A 21,869-nucleotide genomic window follows, 5' to 3' on the forward strand; every position below is an offset into this window, starting at 1 on the left:
AGAGAACTAGCAGACGAAATATTTACGCAGCAACTTGCAAGCATTTAGCGTAGCTGATTTTTTTAGGCAATTGTAAATAAACAAACAAGAAAATATGTAGATTATGAACATGTTGGTATAGTTAGTAGAAAACAAATCTGTGGTAATTAGTTAGAAAATACTTTATGTTGTTCCACTGTGCGATGACTGAAGTGTGCAAAGGCGTTTAACTATTTTAAAAAAAAAACCAGCATAGCTGCTCAATATATAAAATCACACAGTTACAAGTCAACACAGAACTATTGAAAAAAAGTGCTAAAACTAGGCATGGACACACAAAATGCCCAATGATAACGAGCAAAGGGAAATGAATCCGTGTCAATAACAATGACTTTGTACAGAATAGCATCCCCTTAATAACACGTGTGTCGCGAAACATGGACGAAGATATAAACATATCTGTCAACTTGACTGGAATAGATTCTTTTCCTGCTACTAAATTGAAATCTAAACAGAAAGTTTTTGGGAACAGGGTAAGACTTGCGTTGTTTAATCACTGATAATCGGTTACAGTGTTGATTTTTTAATTTTCGCACTTCTACAGTATTTCTCGTCTTTCAAGATTAGATGTTGTCCATTTAATATCATTATTTATTTGCGATAATTTAGTTTTTCATTAGAGTTAGCCATAAAACAGTGACGTTGAAATAAGAACACACACAACATCACATCACATTAGGTAATGTACTAGGGAATAAAAATGCTACAGTGATGCATTGTGGAACAGCCTCTCTCTCCAAGCAATTTAAACAATTTAACTCCTGAACTGCTTTCGACGCCATCTACCTAAATACATTCAAGAAAATCAGATGAGGCTTAAAGAGATACCTCCCAACTCCAGGAAACTTTGTAAATGTATGTTTTTCTTAACATTCACTTTGGTACATATTCACCTTCCACTCTCCTTTGATACCTTCCTTGTTCTTATTACTAATTATTCTCATAGTACTTAATTATTCTTTTTTTCCCGTAAAGGGTGAGGGCTAAATGGAAAAAAAGCATTTTCTTGCTTGTTTTACCTCTCTTTAATAAAGAATTGTCAATGTGAAACAATTTAACAGATAAAACTTACACTAAATGGAAACCATTTGTGGGTAGCAACGATATAAGAAAATTATGTCATGTGTAAATGTGATTAAACTAAGTTAAACAGTGTTTTACTTCTAAACAGTGATGTTTCTTGAACTGAAGAGAAATTGTCTCTAATGTTATGTTTGCATGAATATTGAAGTCTCAATGTTCATTTGTTCTCAATTGGAGCATTTACTTTGTTGTTTTTGAGAAAAGCAGATTTGTACCCAGGCAATTAAAAAAAAATGATGCTCAGTTCAGGGCTTCATGTGAAATTGCAGAGCTGACCATGGTTTTTCTTTTGATCTAAATAGTCATAATACCTCTACCTACATCATGAGATTTAGAGGACAACTCCTCTCCGTGAATATTGACAGCCTGCATTATTATTATGTGTACCATGTATGATGACTGAACTAATATAAAATAATGAAAATCAAAATACATTTTAGACTAACCCAATGTAAAAATGTTTTAAGGCCTATTTGTTTTGTATACTTCTAAAACCGAGAATGCATTTAGCATGTAATTCATTTATTTAGCTTGATCAAATATAATTTTTGATACCAGGCTCAACGAATCAAGCAGAGAAGGTCTCTGAAATTAAACAAGCTTCGTGAATCAGAATCAAACATCCCCAAACAGGAATTTAAGAATTCCAAAGGTTTTGGTAAAAGGACAGCTGTCAACGAGGAGCAGAAACAGTCTGAAGAATCTCCTGCTAAGAAGCAAAAATTGAATGGAAAAATAAACGAGAAACATGCATATTCAGCAGAAGGTGCATGGGGAGCCTATTTCCTCTTTGTTTAAACACAACCCTGAGATACCTTCTGTGAAAAGGTTAGATAAAAGAGGTGTCAAAATTGTCTAGTTTTAAACTTAAGGTAAATTATGCTGTTAAAATTTAAATTAAATTTATTTTAAAAAAGCTTAAACAACATTTATATTCCAATAATTTTTTTTTTTTTGTTTTACAAATTTACATTGAAATATATATAAACCAATGTGTATAGCAGGGTTGTAGAACCTTTTTTCCTCTGAGGGTTATTTATATATTATAAGATAATTTGCATGCTATACAAAATTACTGGAAAAATATCCTTCTGTATTTGGTCAAGCCACAGATGTACAGTATGTACGTATGCTACTTACAGCTAAAATCGGTTTACGGCGCGACGTGGGAATGGAACAACGTCGTAAGTCAAGGACCCCCTGTATGATTTTGATTAGTAGTAAATAGTCTAAGCCTTGGCAATCATCAATTTTCATCTCCTTCATCTGTATTTTTTTACTTTTAAAGTGCAAATGTACCAGGGATCAAGGAGGAAGTCTTTGCATCAACAAAATTCCAAGACACTTCACTTCATCCTCATTTAGTAAGATATGTGGGGCAAGAGAACAAAATATATGTAATCTGTTTGTGTAGTAATGTTGTAAATATATGGGGAAGTCTGGGGATATTACACTTAAGTAAAAGAAGATTGCTGGTTCTAATTCTTTGTAGCTGGAAAACTTTCCCTGTCCACCAGTAACAGAATAGCAAAAATGAATATCTGATTTGTTAGATGGTAGAAAGAGCATGTTATGCTTTTTAAATTTTTTTCATGGACATGGTGATATAATCGTGTTCACTGTTCCTTGGACCACTATGCTATGGGTCATTTTTAGCTTGTTTCCTTATGTGCCTGTGTTTATGTGTGTTTTCATATCTGTTTCTGATCATGTCTAGAAATCAGAGGTTGAAGTGGGGAGGAGGTAAGAGGAGAATTAAAATTTGATAAAAAATTTCTTATATCTGCATGTGAACTTTTTACAGATCTCCACACTGGAGCAACGTCTTGGGTTAACAGTCATGACTCGGGTACAGCAGCTGACTATTCCAGTGATACTGAAGAATAATGATGTTCTTGTGAAATCACAGACTGGATCTGGTATAAATCTCTGTCCAAATGTTTCTATAAAATATCCTTACTTGATGAAAAAATAGCCTTATTTTCAGTAATGCTTTATCTCTCTCACACACATACAAATAAATATTAATTTTCTTTTCGTTGCCACTCCTGTTACTATTAATATTACTGCTGTTGGCATTGCTAATAATGCATCAATAAAATACTAAGATTTATGTTTCACAGGTAAAACCTTGGCATATGCTATGCCTATTATTAACTGCCTCATGAACCGTGCAATAAAAGTCGGTCGAGATGATGGTCCATATGTCCTGGTGGTTGTGCCCACACGAGAGGTATTGCTTCAGTTATCATCTTGACACATGTTTGCCTTAATTACATAGCATTTCTTCCAATTAGTTGTGGATGCAGTTTAAGTCACAAGGTTTGTCATTAATTTAAAGGAAGTTTGTGCTCTGAGTTTCTTTAATTATATTTTGTCATATTTTCAGCTTGCTGTACAGACTTTGGAAACATTTTCAACAGTATTGCAGGTAACAAAACTGGAATTTTCAATATTTCACTCCTGAACTATTTGATAAAAAAAAAAAAAATGCTGAAGAAGTGGTACATGTATGTTTTTACACCTCAGATGTCTTTAGCTGAGGAAGAATTATTTTCTTATCTGATTCTTTTGCTATGTTCTTGATTTATTTGATCTGCTGGAGGAGATACAAGAAATTTTGCAAATTATTTGTCTTTGATGTTGTTGGGCCTAGATTTGAAGTTACCCCTACTTTGCAGAGTGCTGTTTGGATAGTTGCTGGATGTTTAATGGGAGGAGAAAAGCGAAAAACTGAGAAAGCAAGGTATGTTTGTCATGTTTTATGCAATGAAAAATGTTATATTGTATCATTTTTAGTCTTATATCAAAATAAAGTGAACTTTAGCAACACTTCTTTATGGTTTACTCTTGCTATTTTCCATTATAAAATATTACTTTGCTTTTCTCTAGTATTCATTTTTGTTTATCTGCAACTTGAATTTTAATTTTACAAAATATTAGTACGCAATTGGTTTCAGATTACAAGTCTGGTTCTGTAACTGACACGAGAATACCAGAATGATTGAATTCATGAATAATTTAGTTGTTGACTGTTCTAGGATCCGCAAGGGTATCAACATACTTATTGGGACACCAGGTCGCCTTCTGGACCACATACAGCATACAGATTGTTTGTCTCTGTCTAAGGTGGAGTGGTTGGTTCTTGATGAAGCAGACAGGTATGTGAGGTTTTTTCTTCCTTTTTTAGGTGGTGGCATGGAGGGTGGTAGGAGAATAAGTGACCTGATGATTATGGAAGGTTGAAAAGAAGTTGATGACAGCATTCTTAAAACTGCAAGTGAAAAATAGTTTGACTATGATATGAAAATATCTGGTTGCAGTGTATATTAATCCTAAAGTGAAGAGGGAGTATGCATGCATTTGCAATGATATAATTTGCATTAGTAGTTAATAGTGATATTCTTTTTCAAACAGAATTATGTGAGATTATTGTGATTGGACTTCGTATATATATATAGCAGGAATTTGTGTGTGTAATAAATGACAAAAGTGTGGATTGAAATCTAATTGAATTTTTTGTTCTTATGCTATAAGAATTTTGCAGGGTTTATTTAAAATACTTTAAAAAAAATGCATTTAAAAGAACATTGTGTTATTTGTATCTGCTCAAATTCATGTTTGTTGCTTTTAAACTCTTTAGAAAAGTAATTTCCATTAAGGTGTGATAGTTGTAAACTGATGTATAATATAGTTGAGAACCATTTGTACTAGCTCAACAACCACAGGAAGTAACCTAAAAAAAAATCCACATAATCATATACATGTGGACAACACATGTGTGTGCATGCATACACATACATTTTTTCTTAGTTTCTTTAGTGCTAGACATAATGACATGCGCTACATTTGTTATCATGATCAGCAGACTGCTTGTATTAATTACATTTATTTGGCTCTCAGGTTGTTAGATATGGGATATGAAAAAGACGTCGCTGAAATTGTAACAGCCCTCAACACAAAAGGAAATGAGCACAGGCAGACTATACTGTTGTCAGCTACTCTGACCACAGGTAAGTCCGGCACCAGAGTTGTGCTTGTATTATAAGTTAGTAATCCTGTATTTGTGCCATTAATGATCCTGTGTTTGTACTGTGTTAGTGATCTAGTGTTTGTGCAGTTTGTGACCTGTGTTTGTACAGTAAGTTAGTGATCCTATAGCAGTCTTGCTTTCTTTCTGCTAATGGTTTCTTCTGGAGAGACAGCAACTTATATTTGAGTATCTGTTTAGTTGCGTATATGTATGAGCATTTACCAAACGTAAAAGTTGTTTTTTCTTGTAAATATGTGCTGTGATTTGGACTGTGAGGTTTACATGAACTTGCTGACTTTCAGCCTCTTCATAAGCTGAAGTTTAAAATAAACTTCTAAATGTAACATAAACCATATTCCTCCTTGTGACACTTCTTGGTTGTAATATTCGCTTAGAAATGACATATAAAAGGATCTTCTCAACCTTAACATCAGTAAAATCTTACTTGACAGGGGTTGAAAGACTTGCTGGAATGGCACTAAGAAATCATGAAATGATTGATGCCTCAAGCATGGAGCATGAAGGTTCAAAATCAAAGAATGTCCAAGATACTGTCAGCATATGGCCACAGTCCAGTGCAGACAACCAGGCGTTTGCTCTGCCTGAAAAACTCAAGCAGTATTTTGTAATTGTTCCTTGTAAACTTCGTTTGGTCACTTTGGCTGCATTTATCCTTTGGAGGTGTAAGGTAAGCAAAGCAGTTTAGATAATTCTGATTGTTTAGTCTATGATTGCATTTCGTTTGCCAGACATTTGATCAGAGCCGGCTCTAAGGAGTGGGGTGAGCAGGGGCAACCGCCCAAGGCCTTGTGCTTGATGGGGACCCTATGCTAACAAGTACTCTGTCAGGATGAGACATTTCAGAATTTTCCATTGCCCTGCTACGTATGTTGTGCTGGCTTCCAATTCTATTTGCCAAAGGCCTCGCATCCCCCTAGCGCCGGCTCTGATTTGATGTAAGTGAAGATAGATACTGTGCCATTGTTCACACACCCTTTCACTTCACATTTCTCGTCCATTAAATTTCAACTAACTCTATTATTAGGGCTTGTTTATGGATTCTTTTTTTAACCCCCTTAGTGGCTAAAATCTGTAGCAAACAGGGAAGGGTGCTGCAAGAGACATTTTTTCAGTTTCATAAGGTTTGTGAATCTGACTAGTTTGGGAACAGCCCTCAGTGAGTTTTCTGATTATTATAAATATATATAATGATATGCAGTTATTTTCTCTAAGATTCTACAACTTTTGACTTTTTTAAAATGATAACAGCTTGTTTAACAATAGAAAGTGATTTACTAAGGGAGCTAGGAAACTTCAGCATCAAAGTTTCTTGCAGATGCAGAGCAAAAAAAGCAAAATGGTGGTGTTCTTGTCCACACAAGATTCGGTAGAGTTTCATCATCGGCTGTTTAGTCAGGTGCTCATTTCTGGTGCCAAGAAGTCTTCTCACCTCACTGAAGATGAAGATAATGTGCTGCCTGGCACCAAAGATGAATCGGAAACAGCTACACTTTTTAAGCTGCATGGTGAAATGTCACAAAAGGTTAGTTCCTTGTTTTCCTTCATCATTTACTCAAAATGTTATGCTTCATTTTCAGGATTTTTAAACATGTTGGTTTTCCTTGTGGTGCATTTTACCATTCACTGTGTTGATAGATTGGATTGTGAAACTGTATGTCAGTGAAAAATAAACACTTAGACATCTTGGCGCAGTTATTTTGCTTTAACTTTCTTGGGGATTTACAAATTCACTAATATGCCTTGAGATATGTGTTGTTATTTATAATCTTTTTCTTTTACCAGGAACGAACGAAGGTGTTTCAAGACTTCAGTGCAGCTCAGCAGGGTGTTTTGTTGTGTACAGTAGGTGTCTACATTTTTCTAGTCATGGAGTTTATGTGTGTGACTTGTTTTGGAGGCTACATGTTTATATTCATTACTTTGGGATGTGAGATATATTTGTTAAAAAATAAATAGTGTTGAATTAAGCTTGAAAGGATATTCACACACAAATATGTGAATAAAAGCTTTTTACAAAACTCACAAACACTTACCAGTTCAATCAAAGTACATGGCTGGTTTTGCTTTTTAAAAAAATATCTTTTGATACTTTTCTTTAATTTACATCAACAGGATGTCGCATCCAGAGGACTGCATTTGCCAAAGGTTGATTGGATAGTACAGTATACTACACCAGGTGCAACTGTTGACTACATTCATCGTGTAGGCCGCACAGCAAGGGCTGGAAAACAGGGAAATGCTCTTCTGTTCCTGATGCCGGCAGAAGCAGAGTACATCAAAGAACTCAACAATCACAAAATAAGGTTTGTTGACTAAGGAGAGATTCAGAAACGAGGTTCAAAATCTTTCTGAGTTATGAGTCATTATCTACTGTGTTAAATTTTAGCAAACATAATTCCTTTTAAACGCTCATGCATACATGTCTTTGTTCCAGGGTTGGGTCTTAAATACTTTGGTATAATGTCAATGTATTGCAGTTTCCTGACATGGGGATTTAAGGCCTGTTGTTAGGTTGCGGGAGTGGAGAGTTGTATTAATCTTTAGGAGCTATAGTGTGGCTTGTAGAAAAACACTACACCTATTTATATTACTAAACAGTGGTAGAGGGGTTGTTTCAGTCTTAGTAACTATCTGTAATTCCGTGGAAATATTAGTTATATATGTGAGTTATCTATCACTTAAACTGTCCCCTTCTGTATGTTCTGATTTTTGTGCAGCCTCAGTGAAGTACCGATAAAGGACGTGCTCCTCACCCTCTTGACAGCCGTATATGAACTTCCCTTGCCGCCAGTTCTGACGAAAGTATTTATCCCCCATTTTTTTTTTTTGGCACACTTTTCCTGTTAGTTTCAGGCTTAGAATAGTGCTAAGGGAGGGAATTTCAGTTTGAGGGAAAATTTCCTTCCTTTTGTTATTGAAACACAGTTTACATTTCATGTACTTGGAGCTTATTGTTTTTATTGTTGCAGCACCATATTCATCTCCATGTATTTTTTTTTTAGTGGCTATAACTAGTCCATTGTTCAAGCTTGTAGGCATTTGTTCATTCTCGAAGTCTTAGGCAGACTTTGCAAAGAATAGAGTAAGATTGGAAGCTTACCTAGCTTGAGTTAGGAGTTTTGTTTATGAAGAAAAGCAATACCGTTTCTTGCAAGAAAAGAGCAACATTCAGTGAGTAGCTGGTAGCAGTAAATAATTGAAAGTGCTCAGCATCTAGCTCTATTTATCTTGTGCTGTCGCTTTCTCTAGCTGTTCCGACATGTCACTGTTGTATGGTTAGGGTTCATATATTGTGAAGAACAGGCTTTTAGCAGGACAGCAGGCTACTGTTGTTTTACCAATGATTATTTTGAAGCTTAATGAAGCATCCTTGCTGTGTGAACACAAAAGAACAGCTGTTTCCTGTCTGTTCAGTGGGGTGAGTGACTAATGTGAAATCTTTCTTTCCTAGAGACAGGATCCTCGCACATATGAGGAAGCAGCCACATACCTGCAGGACAGATTTGAAGAATGTGTGTTAAGGGACCCAAACATGCAGACTTTGGCAGCAAAAGGTTGAAGAGCAAGTCCTTGTTTGTAAATTCTTAACTGTTTAATGATTGCCTTTTCTCTGTGAAACATTAGTTGTCTTCATCCTTTTATTATAATTTTCAGATAGTTTAAAAGTAGCATTAACTAAAAGGCATATGGTTTCAAATTTTGAAAAGAAGAGATGTTCATGAGATCAGTCTAGTCTTTAACCTGAACTGGTAGCTGTTGCGGAGGGAGACCAGTATATGTAGCGATTATGCAAGGTTTACCATGGCTAACAAAACTATGGCTGCTATAAAGTGGTTCATTGATTTTTTTTAATATTTAGACTTACATGTAGAATATGAGAATCAGGTTGTTTTTTTTTTTTGGTTCCGGTGTGGAGGGTAGGGGTAGTGGTAACCTAATTTTGTTAGCATGCTTTAATATACACATTGGTAATGAAGCTTTCACTTGATTTCTTTTATTGATTGATTGACATTTTCTTACCAAGCATAACTGCTTACAAACATTTAAAGCAAAGGCTTTGGTTAGATCATGAATAAACCTACTGACATAGTAGTCTGGGTGTTGTTCAGGGTACCAGTCATTTGTGAGAGCCTATGCTACTTACACCACTAGCCTCAAGAAGATGTTTGCCATCAAAGACCTTCACCTTGGCCATGTGGCAAAGAGCTTTGCTCTGCGACAGACACCATCACATCTGAGCAACTTAGCAAACAGGCCTTTGAGCAAAGCATTCAACCCTGGCTTTCGATTCCGAGCAAAAGCAGATTTAGCAAGAGAAGGTAGGTGAACTCTGAGGTCTGACTGCAGAAGTTGCCTCCACTTACCTAATTCTAATGGATGGAACCTGGCTTGCACTGCTTGAAGCTGGCTTGCCTTTTGGATGGTGGTTTGCTCATGACACCACGTTAGAAGGTCTCATTAAGCCTGCATACTGCCAGGAAGTGGATAACCGGGTCGCGTGGTGCATTGAAATTAGTCTACACCTAAATATGTCTAAGATCAAAGAGATAGTAGTTGACTTCCACAGGAAATGAGGCTTTTTGCCATTAAGTTATGATTTTTTAAAACCATTTTATATATATATATAAACAACTTTTGTATACTTTCATTAGGAGGTTTTTCCTTGAAACGTATTTATTTTAATGGTTATATATACATGCATATAAAGAGTTAAGTGTGTAAGTGCAAGTGTCAGCATATTTTATACATCATTTTATACATTAATTGCTTGACTTTTCAGGCACGACAGCAGGAAGTTGCCCTTTTCTGCTACCGTGTCAGAGTTCGGCAGTGGCTTAGGACCAAACAGCAGTTTTGTCAAGAAAAAGGCAACCAAGAAGAAGTGAAGGGTGACCAGATCAGAGAGCAGGCTCTTGTGTATTACTGACGTTGATCGTATATGTGCAAAGTTGTGTTGGATTGCATGAAATAATAAAAATTCGTATCCAAAGGTTGCTTTTATTTATATGTACATATATTTAACAACCTTTTTGAAATTTCTATAAAACACATACGGGTGTGTCAAAAGTCTTAGTTTAAAAAGCAAGAAACTTTAAAAACGCTGGTTTAAAGATTGTTGTAATTATGATAATAAAGATTGAAGAAAGATGAAAAAGGCTCTTAATTTCCGATTTGGTCTCTGAAATTTGTTGTGATGCACATCCAGGCATTATATTAGGAGGCTCTAACCCTCAGACCTTCCTTGTGTGTGAGAGAGAAAGAGAGCGAATACGTGTGTGTGAGAAAGAAAGTAAAGGAGTAGCAGTGACCCAAAATAAAGAAAGGGAGGTTAAAAATAACCATGAACCAAAAATTGAACATTATTTTTATTGTTCATCCGTTCATCAGAGTTAGTTGCTAGGTGAGCGAAGTAAAGTATGTTGAAAGCTGAAATAGTGGCTAGCCTGTGACTGCAGTGACGCCTAACATCAAATTTCTCATCACATATTGAGTCAACCCTCATAAAATGACACTATTACTTTTCCAGTCAATAAGGTTTGGATAAGATAAACTAATTCTGTTTTTCACACCCAACCTCTCCAAAAAAAAAACTTGAAGAAAAACTACTTATATTTATAAGAAATGAAAGATAACAGCCAATGAACGATGAGCAAAGTATATGGACATTGAACAACATCAAGATGAAGTATAAAAGAAGAATGTAAAACAATTGATAATGGGATGCAGGTTTTCTCTACTGAATAGGAGACACGCGCTGACAAAAGGACAAAATATCCAGTCCATGCATACTGAAACTAGCAGATTATCCGTGACACTTATTTGGGACAACAAGGTTGATGGGACGACACAGTGCTGCCCGCACTATTGTCCTCTCGAGGACAAGGCGAACTTCTTTTCTCGTGTAAGATACCATATCTTATCAGGTTTAGTACATCCAGTCACTGCAAGATAGTTTGAGTGATCTGGATATTTGAATCTCACGGCGAATATAACTGGTGTGTCGTGCCACTTTGTGTGTGTGTACCACCACCACTACCATCGCCTCTGCTGCTACTGTTTACTGTTTACCCCTGCTAACACCTCCCTAGGTGTAAAGCACCCAAACCTGTTTTCCAGAGCCATTTGTAACAGCGGTTTTTGTGTCAAAACATGGATTTTTACGTCTTTTAAAGTGCAGAAGCGAGGTGAAAGAACTTTCATAGTTGTAAGAGGCGGAAAGGTCAGGGGTTATCAGCGCAATGGATGATGAAAGATAGGCTTGACGGACTGTCGGAAGTGGTGTTACTCTACAGTAGTGTGCAGACAGAAGGGGGAGTATCCGATCTGTGGAAAACTCCGATAACAGAAAGTTCATCTCGACCAAGTTCTGTTTGTCATAAAAGTTTGGCGACAAAGAGCAAACCACCTTGCACTGGGTAAGTAATACTACCTTTTAACTTGTTTAGTTTTGTCGAAACCTTCTGTAACAATACTTTTAAAAAAAAAACTGTTCTCCATGGGGTCACTATATAGAAGCTTCAAGTTCGTAATAACTTAAATTATCGATGGTAACAAGATGAGAAGCGAAAATAAAGATGGCGCGTCATTGTAGGAGTTGTGAGCAGTTCACTGAAGATGGAGTTTTCGGAGGGCTGATACCATGTGTTAATTAACCGCACCTGTGTACAAATATGACTTTTAAAAATCGACTTTGCACTTCCAGTCTCATCCTAGTATCTGGTGCCATTCTAGGGTCGTGACAGCCAGTATCGGGCGACATGTTTTTGCTGTTGGGATTTTTGTCCATGATGACGAGTGTATGTCAGTGTCTTGAGAGCGAGATGCAAATGTTCATATTTATTTTATATTTGTATGTCCTAAATTCTGATAACATACATATTTATTGCTTGACATTTATTCTTTATCATTCCACATATTTTTACAGCCTTTATCATGTCTGCATTGGGTAAACTAGCTCCGGCAACGGAGCTTCGGCTGCCAGAGCAGAAAGAGTTCGATGGCAAGTGTTTCCCCTTGCTGTCTCTCCTGGGAATAATTCTCTCGATCCAGCATTTACGGATATTGCGTCACTGGTGGAGTGGGTGAGAAACCAGAGAGAAACATTCGACAGTCTTCTGCTGGAATATGGCGCCATCTTCTTCCGAGGATTTCCAATTAACGATCCAAGCGACTTTGATGCGTTTGTTAAGGTTTGTACTGAGAAACGAAGCGGGTGAGTACACGTGAATGCACGTGCAAGACATACCTGCACTTGAGTAGGAAGATGGTCAGAAATATATTTTTCCCCTTCCAGTATCTTGCCCCCTTGTCCCTCCGCCCTCAGGTTCCTATGCCATTGGACTGGACTTTTATACTTGGTTAATGAATTGTCAGAAAAGAAAAAAACAAAATATCATCCATATAGGCATATTTCTTTTTTTCTTTCTCTTTAAATTGAAGGCTTTCGGTGGCGAAGCTTTGGAGTATGTGGGAGGGGCGGCCCCCAGGACACACGTGGTTGGTGACGTGTTTACAGCTAATGAGGCTCCACCCGACAAACTGATCCCCTTCCACCACGAAATGGCGCAGGTGGGTGTCGTCTTCTGTTTCACAAGAGTTCTTTGAGAAGTGAGGAATATAAAATATAAAGCAACAAACATCCCTGCGAATGACATTCCTTACCAGGGAAGAGTGTTCAAGCAGTCAAAGTTTCTTGAAGATTGCCGCATCGGAGTCGGTTAGCTGGTCATCAAGTTCGGTTGACCACTTTGACGAACGGAAGTGACGCAGCGATCATATTTGTCTTACCGATAAATGACTTTTTCGTAGTTATGACACAACTGTAAAGCGACAGAGTGTCATGATTTCTTTTATTTTTTTGTCGCGGTGAACAGGTGCCGACCTTCCCAAGTCGGCTTTTCTTCTATTGTGACGTGGCGCCGCCTAGCGGGGGACAGACGCCACTGGCGCTCTCTCCTGTCGTCCACAGTCGCATGGAGGCCCGTCACCCTGCTTTCGTCGCTCGTCTGGAGCAGGAAGGGGTCAGGTGAGTCTTCTGATGCCACGAATACCTGAGCAGGTGTAACATTCCAACTAACAGTCACCAATCCCACCTCCTCCTCCCTCCTCCTCCTCGGCATTTTCTTTTTCTTCTTTTTAATGTAAAGCTAAAGATGTAGAATAGAAAACATAATTTTTACTTGACGTTTCGAGGATTTCCTGCAGGGTCTGTTTACTGTAATCTGAATTCATTAACATTAGGTACATCCGGGTCCTCCCCGACGGTGATGACCCTTCGTCCGCTATAGGTCGTGGCTGGCAGTCCACTTTCCAGACACAGAACAAGGAAGAGGCAGAGGCCAAGGCCGTGAAGCAGGGGACGAAGATTGAGTGGCTGCCTGACGGGTGCCTGAAGACCACAACAACCCTACTTCCGGCTGTGCGCGTGGACCAGCGGACCGGCCTGAAGACGTGGTTCAATTCCATCATCGCCGCCTACCAAGGTTGGCAAGACGCGCGCAACTGCGCCCGCAAGGCCGTCGTCTTCGACGATGGAACACCCATGCCGGAGGACGTCATGAAGGACCTGGACGATGTCTTCAAGAACGTTGCCGTCGCCGTGACATGGCGGAAAGGAGACGTCATGGTGGTGGACAACCGGCTGGCGTTGCACTCTCGGAATGTCTTCACGCCCCCTCGACGAATTCTGGCTTCGCTCGTCAAGTGAGGACTACGTTCGACGATCCCAGAGTGGTCCAACTGACCTGCAAGCGAGAAGATGGGGAACAAGCACTTACACTTTAAACAGTGTCGAGAAAATGGGCCTGACAGATACCAGCTAGCAATACTCACTAGCTGAGGAAAGTTTGCAGAGTTTATTCAGTTTTAAGAATTTTTCTTTTCTTCCTCACTTAAGATTGAATAGTAGAAATGCCAAAGATGGGGAAAATATTTCAGAATTGAGTTTTTACTAGATATGTTTCATTCGAGAAAATAAACAAGTCTGAAGAACACTTAAACAAAATTTTATTTCTCTGTGTGTATGTGAGAGAGATTTATGACACGATTTGTACCCGTGAATTTTCCGGATTCTGTTCACCCAACAATTAGCATCATGCATGCTATCACCAGCTCATAAAAAGTCGGGTTCGCATCTGCCAGGATGAAGTCACTATTTTTGTAAAGTAACATTTCGAGTCTGGTTCGATATCTGGTGCAAGGGAACTCAGTAACAAACGATTAATAAAAACTTCTCCAACGGCAACCGAAAATCGAAAGAGAGTATTTGCCCTGAGTTCTGATCGTTGCCATGCAGGCTCGTGTTATCAGTTCCCACCTTAATCCGACCTTCGGTCTAGGGCTCTCTCGAGCCTCTTGTATTCCTTCAATGTCTGAATGCCAGGCCCCCAATTTTTTTTAAAGGATTTATTCCATTAGATTGATTCTGTCTCAGATATTTTCAGTATTCTATCGATAATTAACTTTTACTAGAGGTGCGCATGAAATAGTCTCTCTGCAACGACAATGTTGGGAACAAAATTTATATCCTAAAAATCTTTTACTTCCCACACTCACAGGTGGTTTCTTGTAGTATGTAGACTGCAGTGGTCGAATGTAGCAAGTCGGAAGAAGTGAGTGCTGGAGTCAGAAAACAAGACTTTAATTATACACAGACACGAGAAGTGCCAGCATTCCAGAAATATTCCAGAGATTTATATATCAGCATCAAACATTTATACTCATAGTGTAGGGACATGGTTTCATGGCACAGGAAGGGAGGCAGGAGGAGGAGGACAGGAGGCACCGCGATTCCAAAGACTGCCAAGCTCAGTGGTCCAACACGTTGCTCGGAAACCAGGAGACTTCCTAGAAACAACACCAATATCAAACTGTTCCAACATCCCACGATGGCATGCCAACAACGCGCGAAAATTAGCGAAAAATAAATCCCCGGTGTAATTCGAAATACAAAGCAGTGTTTGCATACTCCACCGACTAAAATCCTGTTTCCCTTCTCCATCATGGCGAGATCCTGGAGGCTGGAGGCGACATCATGAACTACAACAACACCGTCCATACCTCCCAAGGGAGATTATTATTGTCTGGGGTTGAGGTGATGCCAAAGGTGAGACACTCGGCAAACACGTCTGTGGGAGATAAACCTACTGGTCTGACCTACTGAGACTTTTGTGTCGCCTCTACCCGGTATGTTATTATTTACATTATATAATATTTAACTGAGTTTGATTGCGCGTGTATGTCTATATTATACATTCCAAACAGTGATAATACATTTCATAAGACGAAGCTGTGGACATCTGTGTCTGGTACAGATGAACATGTTCATACAGTCAGTCAATGGGAGTGATGGCTTTTTCTAGTTCAGTAAAGTCTTTGTTTATTTTGCTTTTCAGTGTCTTCGTTCCCATCCTAGTTATTCTGTCTTTAGAAAAAAAAACCGACCACGAAAAAAGAGAAAATAATGTCTGTGGAATGTACTTGAAATATAAATAATGAAATGAAATTTGTCTCCCTTTTCCGTCTCATCCACCTCAGTTCTTTTTATCTCTTCTTCATACCTCCTTTACTACATTCTGCATCAGTGTGTGAGTGATCGTATGCGCGTGTGAATATTTGTCTCCCACGTTTTCTATTTTGCCTCGTCGTTATAACATCTGTCTCTCTGTTCTTATGTGGATACATCTATGTGGATATTTCTTAGATACCCTACTCTTAAAGCATGTGTCAGTCTCAAAATTTTCTAATATTTTTTTTTAACGTTCGCATGCTTTATCGACTGTTTCAGATTTGAACCACGGACTAACATTGAGTCACGTCTACATTGTGGTTTATGGAGATTACATTTTATTTATTTATCTAAGGTAATGAAATTAAAACGAACTTGGGTTATGACTGTAATAATTTTTTACGAGTGCCACAACGAGCTTCACGATGAACATCAACGACAGTGAAGAGTGTTTCGACCTCGACTGGGTCCAGCCATGGAGGAGACACCATCTTGTGTTCACATCCGTGTTTTCGTTGTGCGCCGTGGGAGGAGTTCTGGGGAACCTCCTGGTGGTGGTGGTGTACCGGCGGGAGGGGAGCCGCGCGTGGCCCGCGGTGTACGTGCAGGCGCTGGCGGTGGTGGACATGGTGGTGTGCGGCGTGGTCATCCCCTACACCATCGTCGCCGAACTGCGGCAGGTGACGGATGACGTGGCATGTCGCGTGCTGGAGCTGACGCGCCACACCCTCGTCATCTTCTCCTTCTACATCCTCAGCGCCGTGGCCGTGGAGCGCTACCTGGCGGTCTTTCCGGCCGGTGAGGGGAAGGACCGTCCGGAAGGCCAAGATGGTGGTCGCGGCCATCTTTGTTGTCAGCGCCGCCATTGCACTTCCGTGCGTGTTCACCTTCTCCGTGACAGCCGTCTCCACGGAAGGAGAACGTGACAGCAGAATGACCTCGTGTCAAAGGAAGTTCTGTCATTTCACCATGGAGATTATTGGTGAGAGAAGTGTGCGCGTGTACCACGGAGCACTGGTCTTTCAACATGTCCTGGCCATCACCATCATGATTTCCATGTACATCCGGGTGTATTTTGAAATATGGCGACGCGAGCACCGGAAAATGAAAGTAGGACCATGGGTAAAAAGATGGATCTGTAGAAACAACCAAAGGTGTGCTTGCTATAAGGAGCAAACCAATATGGCTTCTTCCGTTGTCGATGCCAGCAGAAAACACACCAAGGGAAGCAACGCTTCAGCTGCAGATTACCTCTCTTGATTCCGATCACCAAAGAGGTGCACTTCCTCAGTTCATAAAAACGAGGGGAAAGAACTCAAATTTCTTGACAACAGCCGTCCACAAGGAGCCATTGGACGAGGACACGCAGCCGCTTGACAATGAAAGAAAGATAACTGGTAAGACAGAAACGAGTCGTTTTACTCCCCTTTTCATAATTTTATTTAACTCACTATGTCTGGCTGTCCGGTTTGAATTTTGTAATCGGTTTTCATCCACTTCCCGTCGTTCCAGAGGTTTGAAATTTTTCAACATTTACTCATTTCTAGTGAAAGGGCAATTTAAAAAAAAACTTAAATTATGAAAGTGTGAGGGGCACTCACTAAGTTATAGGTATTAAGCAAAATCCTGAGACCTAAAGGAAAAAGTAAAAAGGGTAAACTATTTTTTCTTAGGTCTCAGGATTTTCTTTAATACATCTAGCTTAAAATATAAAAATGTGAGTGGCACTGTTGGAGCTTGGAACACTCTGTCATCAGGTCAGTACAGCGATGCAGACGAGCAAAACGTCTGCAGCCCGGAGACAGGTCGCAGCGACCAAGGTGTGGCCACCACCAACAACCTCCTCAACATCAACGCCATCAACAGCTCGGCACCAAAGGCCAAGAGGCGGCACCAGGAGCGTTGGAGGAAGGCCGGCACCATGATGGCCGTCTGCACCCTCCTGCACATCGTCTGTGGCTGCCCTTCTGGCTGGACCTCTTCAACCTCACCAGCAGTGTCATCTTGCGATTCACCTTCCTCTTCTCCCACGCCACGAACCCCATCGTGTACGGCGTCGTCAACGACAAAATGAGACAAGGGCTGAAGAAAGTTTTGTCCTGCAAATAAAGATGCTTCATAGAGGGCTGAGGGGACCTGTGTGCAGGACTGGGTGTGTCCTCTGGTACTTCATAATTTTTTTTTTTATAAAAGGTTCAGAAAATTTTGGAGATTATATTTTCATCCCAGAGGAGGTAAGGGAGATAACATGAAACATTTCTTGTTCTTCTTGTTGAGATAACTGTGAAGTCCAGAATTTCCAGAATTTCGGTAACTTAAACGGTTGGTGACGTCCATCTTTGATTTAATTATGACAATATCCCAGGATGGACTTGCAACGCTATACTACTCGATGTGAAGTGTATCAAGATGTATTGAAGGTGCTTCATCTATAAATGTCGCTAACTTTAAGACTGTTATAGAAGAATAAACATCTTTATTTCAGAAAGTATTCACAAATATGACACCACTCCAATCTAAACCCCACCAAAATCAATCAATCAATCAATCAATCAATCATATCCGTTCTTGCAATGAGGCTGTAGCTGTAGCAGATTCCGCTATTTCGAGTTCGGTCTGGTTACAAAAAATAAATAAATAAATAAAATAAATAAATAAAAGAAAAAAGACATCATCCCCGACGCTCACTAATCAAGGAGAACTAAAGGCTAACTTCTTCAGAGAGAGGAAAACATTCCTTTGATAGTCAAGAGATGTACCACAAGGTGTATAAGACTATCAGGATCACAGCCTGGCTTTGTGAAAAGAAATTCACGGAGGCCATGTTATTATTATCGCTTGATGATGTCGTTGTCTTTGCTGTTATTTCTGATTGCAGTCCAAAATCGTAGTCGCCACAGAAACCTGGTAGGATTGGTTGCGCCGGAACTCCGCGCCTGGAAAGAAAAGTGGAGAGAATGTTTACTGACGCCCAGCAAAACATTTGTGTGTTGATGGTAAATAAATAAAAATCGAGAGTAGTGATCAGCTACCAAAATATCCACATCGGATAGTAAGAACTATTGTAAACTATTGTTTTGTAGGTGCAGATATGAACGCAGCTTGGCTGTGTACACACCTCAGTAAGCGGCATCTATGGACATCCAGCCGGAACGCAGCCGTGTCTACGTCACTCGTGACGTCACGGGGGCTCCACAGACGCTCGGCCACAGCCGCCGCACGAGGCCTGTAACCAGAAAACATGGCGAAAACTCGTAGTACTTTCGGTTTTAAGCGAGGCCAGGCCTAACACTTTACACAAAGCATTTTTAGGGCTTTGAAAAGGTATATTAGTGGTTAAGAAAAATTATACGAATTTACAAAATATATTCAAAACATAAATAAAGTTGTGCTACTCCACATCATCACAATAAGATCACGTGTGTTCTTTAAAAGAAAAAACAAAGAGAAAAATATAAAATGTTTGTAAAAAATCAAATAAATGCACTAGTTGAAAAGAGAAGAAAAATATATATAAAAAATATAAATAAAAATAAGGTTAATCGCATAACGGTTGCAAGATAGATTACACGATGAGGAGATCAAATGTTATGTCCTTATAAATATTGTTATTATTGTTGTTTGCTCGTATGCAAAATTTTAGTGAATCGATCTCAGATGTTGGTCATGAAACGCCTCACACTCCCGTTAACCGAACGGTCTTCCAAGAAAATGATAAAAGGGAGAATAGAGAAAAACTAGAAAAAAAAAAAAGCAACTGAACGACTACAAGCAGCAGTGATAATGTGTTGTAGGTGTTGCCATAGAAACCAGTTGAACTGACCACGCTCTTTGCAGAAAATTGGTGCCGTCCACATATTCTGCCCACATGCATGCCTCTCCGCCTAGGATGCGATTATTTTGCTCCTGAGTGCCTGGCGAGACAATATAAAATATTATTTGTATTCGAAGGCGAGACACCAGAGAGTGTATAGACTCTTTCTTTCTTTTCTTTCTCTCTCTCACACACTACATGTATACCATAGAAAGTTTATTAACCTCTAGTATTCCTCTCTTTTCCAAGAAAGGTTATCTGCGAAGATAATACCATACAGAAAAAAAAAAATTCGAAAAAAGAAACATCAACAGAAAAATTAAGATTATCATAGAAAAAGCAAGATATAGTGAAAGGTGAGTTACAAACAACTGTTTATGATATAAAAATGCACAGCATCAGACCGTTAAAATTGTGAGGATCACATCTGTAGTACGTGCGCCAGTCCTGGCCGTAGCTGATGTAGTTGAGGTAGTAGCAGGACGACACGACAACGTTGTGACCTCTGGCCGTCAGGTTGTTGGCGTACTCCTCCCAGTGGGTCGCTGCTGTTCGGCCGTCCTTGTCTTTCCACACCTGAATGATGTTTGAGACATTCACCTGCAGAGAGGTTGTGAGATGTGACCGATTTAAGCACTGGTCTCGATAGTTTGTTTGTACTGAACGCACTTGGATAAATCTATCTTATAATGTTGAGGTTATTTTTAGCTCGGAAATATCTTATGTCTTTCGGTGCAGTCCACTTGTTTATTTGTTTCTTGATTGGCCTTCTAGTTCGCATCCCACCTCTTTCATTTTTTCTCATCCACTTTTAAAAAAATTTTGTTAATTGAAAGAAATTTTCATACTTGATCAACAATGGCAAATGCAACGAAACGGTTGCAAAATGAAAGTAAGTCATAAACATGAAATGAGATTACAAATATGATACCTTTTACATCAAGGTAAACAACAACAAGAAAGCAATAGGAAATAGAGCTGAAAATAAGATACAACCAAGTAAATATATATTGCCAAGATTCTTACCACAACACCGTTGTCAAGGGGGTCCTGCCATAAGCATCAATGTTTTTCCTGTCTTAGATATAATGTCAATCGCTCTGCTGACGTAATAGCCTTCCAGCAGTGAGTAGCCCTCGGGCCCAAAATCTTTTTGAATCATGAATTCCGTGATGTTTGGGCTCGACTGCCTGCAATGGAGTTTACACACGGTTGTTCATGAAGAATAGAAATATATGAAGTAAGAACCCTTGAATAACACGAAAGATTTGATAAATTTCACACTTTTGCTTTTCTTAATGTGAACATCGCTCATGCATGACCTGTGACCTGAATAACAAAAGCTCACAAGCAGAATGAACAAAACGTTTCTATATGCATTCTCACCACTCCCACCCCTCTAATTTCTGTATGGATTTTACCCACACTCTCCTAGTAAAGGCTTAAAAGGCTATATGGAGGACAGGTCCTGGACCTGAGGTCGAAGGTCACAAGCAGCAGTGACATAGCAAGGGAAGTGAGTGGCAAAGAAAGATTGGATGAGCAGCTCGCTCAATGCCCACCAACACATGTAGTGCGCCTCGTCCATCCCCACGTGCAGAAACTGGTCCGGAAACACGTCAGCAACTTCCGCCATGAACTCGCCCAAGAACTCAAAGGTTGTCTCCTTCGTGGGGTCAAAGTTCTCGTATTCCGAGTGATTCCCGTAGTCAGCAGTCCCCGGGCGGCCATCCTTCCAGCATGGCGTCAGAAGCTCTGCATCAAACCAGAGTTGTCACTCGATTTAAGAGATGTACACTGACTGGAACTAGTTTATGGTTAACAGCATCCAAAAAAAAAAAATAAAAATAAAATAAAAAAAAATAAATAAAAAATAAATAAAAATAAAAGTAGCAGTTTGTAACTTTACCAGGTCGACCTTTGCCCCACGAATGCGCATGTCCGGGCGTGTCGAATTCCGGAATGACACGGATGCCTCTTAGTCGCGCAAATTCAATGACCTCCGCCACATCTTGCGGGGTATAAACGTGCCGTGGTGAAAACGCACCCTGAGACAAACAAATAAAAAAATCATCTCTGTTTAAAAGAGAAAACATTCCCTCAATCCTTAGTTTCAGTTTTTTAAAGTCAGTTTCAGCAGCACCATCCTTTGCACGTGCACAGTATCATTGTTACAGACTGTACTTATATACTTCCAACCTTGTCGGAGAGTTCCGGAAAGCGACGACTGACGAAGGGGAAGGACTGTGCGTCCACGATGTGCCAGTGGAAGACATTTAGCTTGCTCCACGCCATCGCCTCCTGTGACGTCAAAGAAGCTATTAGCTTCGTGACGTCAGACCAAAAAACTCGTCAAAAAACTCGGACGTAGC

At 39.5% G+C, this 21,869-nt stretch overlaps 4 protein-coding genes across 4 annotated transcripts in view; 3 read left to right on the forward strand and 1 right to left on the reverse strand.

The window, feature by feature from the left end:
• The first annotated feature begins 363 nt into the window (after positions 1 to 363).
• Positions 364 to 10,325, forward strand: LOC112575102 (probable ATP-dependent RNA helicase DDX31). The gene is made up of 17 exons (XM_025256682.1): positions 364 to 512; positions 1,681 to 1,950; positions 2,411 to 2,486; positions 2,927 to 3,041; positions 3,246 to 3,355; positions 3,512 to 3,553; positions 3,804 to 3,868; positions 4,164 to 4,283; positions 5,026 to 5,135; positions 5,608 to 5,843; positions 6,492 to 6,698; positions 6,959 to 7,018; positions 7,289 to 7,479; positions 7,894 to 7,978; positions 8,628 to 8,730; positions 9,286 to 9,495; positions 9,957 to 10,325. The coding sequence occupies exons 2-17, from the start codon at positions 1,871 to 1,873 to the stop codon at positions 10,013 to 10,015; spliced, it is 1,869 nt and encodes a 622-aa protein (XP_025112467.1). The 5' UTR covers positions 364 to 512; positions 1,681 to 1,870; the 3' UTR covers positions 10,016 to 10,325.
• Positions 10,326 to 12,126: 1,801 nt separating this feature from the next.
• Positions 12,127 to 14,169, forward strand: LOC112575769 (clavaminate synthase-like protein At3g21360; the record flags this gene model as incomplete). Its single annotated transcript, XM_025257784.1, has 4 exons — positions 12,127 to 12,366; positions 12,617 to 12,745; positions 13,051 to 13,202; positions 13,418 to 14,169. Coding segments are annotated over 4 exons (987 nt in total), but the record flags the coding sequence as incomplete, so codon positions are not given.
• Positions 14,170 to 16,871: 2,702 nt separating this feature from the next.
• Positions 16,872 to 18,338, forward strand: LOC112576190. The gene is made up of 2 exons (XM_025258470.1): positions 16,872 to 17,080; positions 17,441 to 18,338. Exons 1-2 carry the CDS (start codon positions 16,885 to 16,887, stop codon positions 17,755 to 17,757), a joined length of 513 nt encoding a protein of 170 aa, XP_025114255.1. The 5' UTR covers positions 16,872 to 16,884; the 3' UTR covers positions 17,758 to 18,338.
• Positions 18,174 to 21,869, reverse strand: part of LOC112575770 (beta-hexosaminidase subunit beta-like) — a 6,533-nt gene continuing 2,837 nt past the window's right edge. The window contains 9 exon segments of the mRNA XM_025257785.1: positions 18,174 to 18,619; positions 18,802 to 18,909; positions 19,507 to 19,597; positions 19,902 to 20,097; positions 20,524 to 20,556; positions 20,558 to 20,687; positions 21,060 to 21,252; positions 21,407 to 21,545; positions 21,697 to 21,798. Of these exon segments, the coding sequence (XP_025113570.1) occupies positions 18,430 to 18,619; positions 18,802 to 18,909; positions 19,507 to 19,597; positions 19,902 to 20,097; positions 20,524 to 20,556; positions 20,558 to 20,687; positions 21,060 to 21,252; positions 21,407 to 21,545; positions 21,697 to 21,798 (1,182 nt within the window). The 3' untranslated portion in view covers positions 18,174 to 18,429.

This window comes from Pomacea canaliculata, linkage group LG11 (genome assembly GCF_003073045.1).
Source record: "Pomacea canaliculata isolate SZHN2017 linkage group LG11, ASM307304v1, whole genome shotgun sequence".
NCBI classification, from domain to species: domain Eukaryota; kingdom Metazoa; phylum Mollusca; class Gastropoda; order Architaenioglossa; family Ampullariidae; genus Pomacea; species Pomacea canaliculata.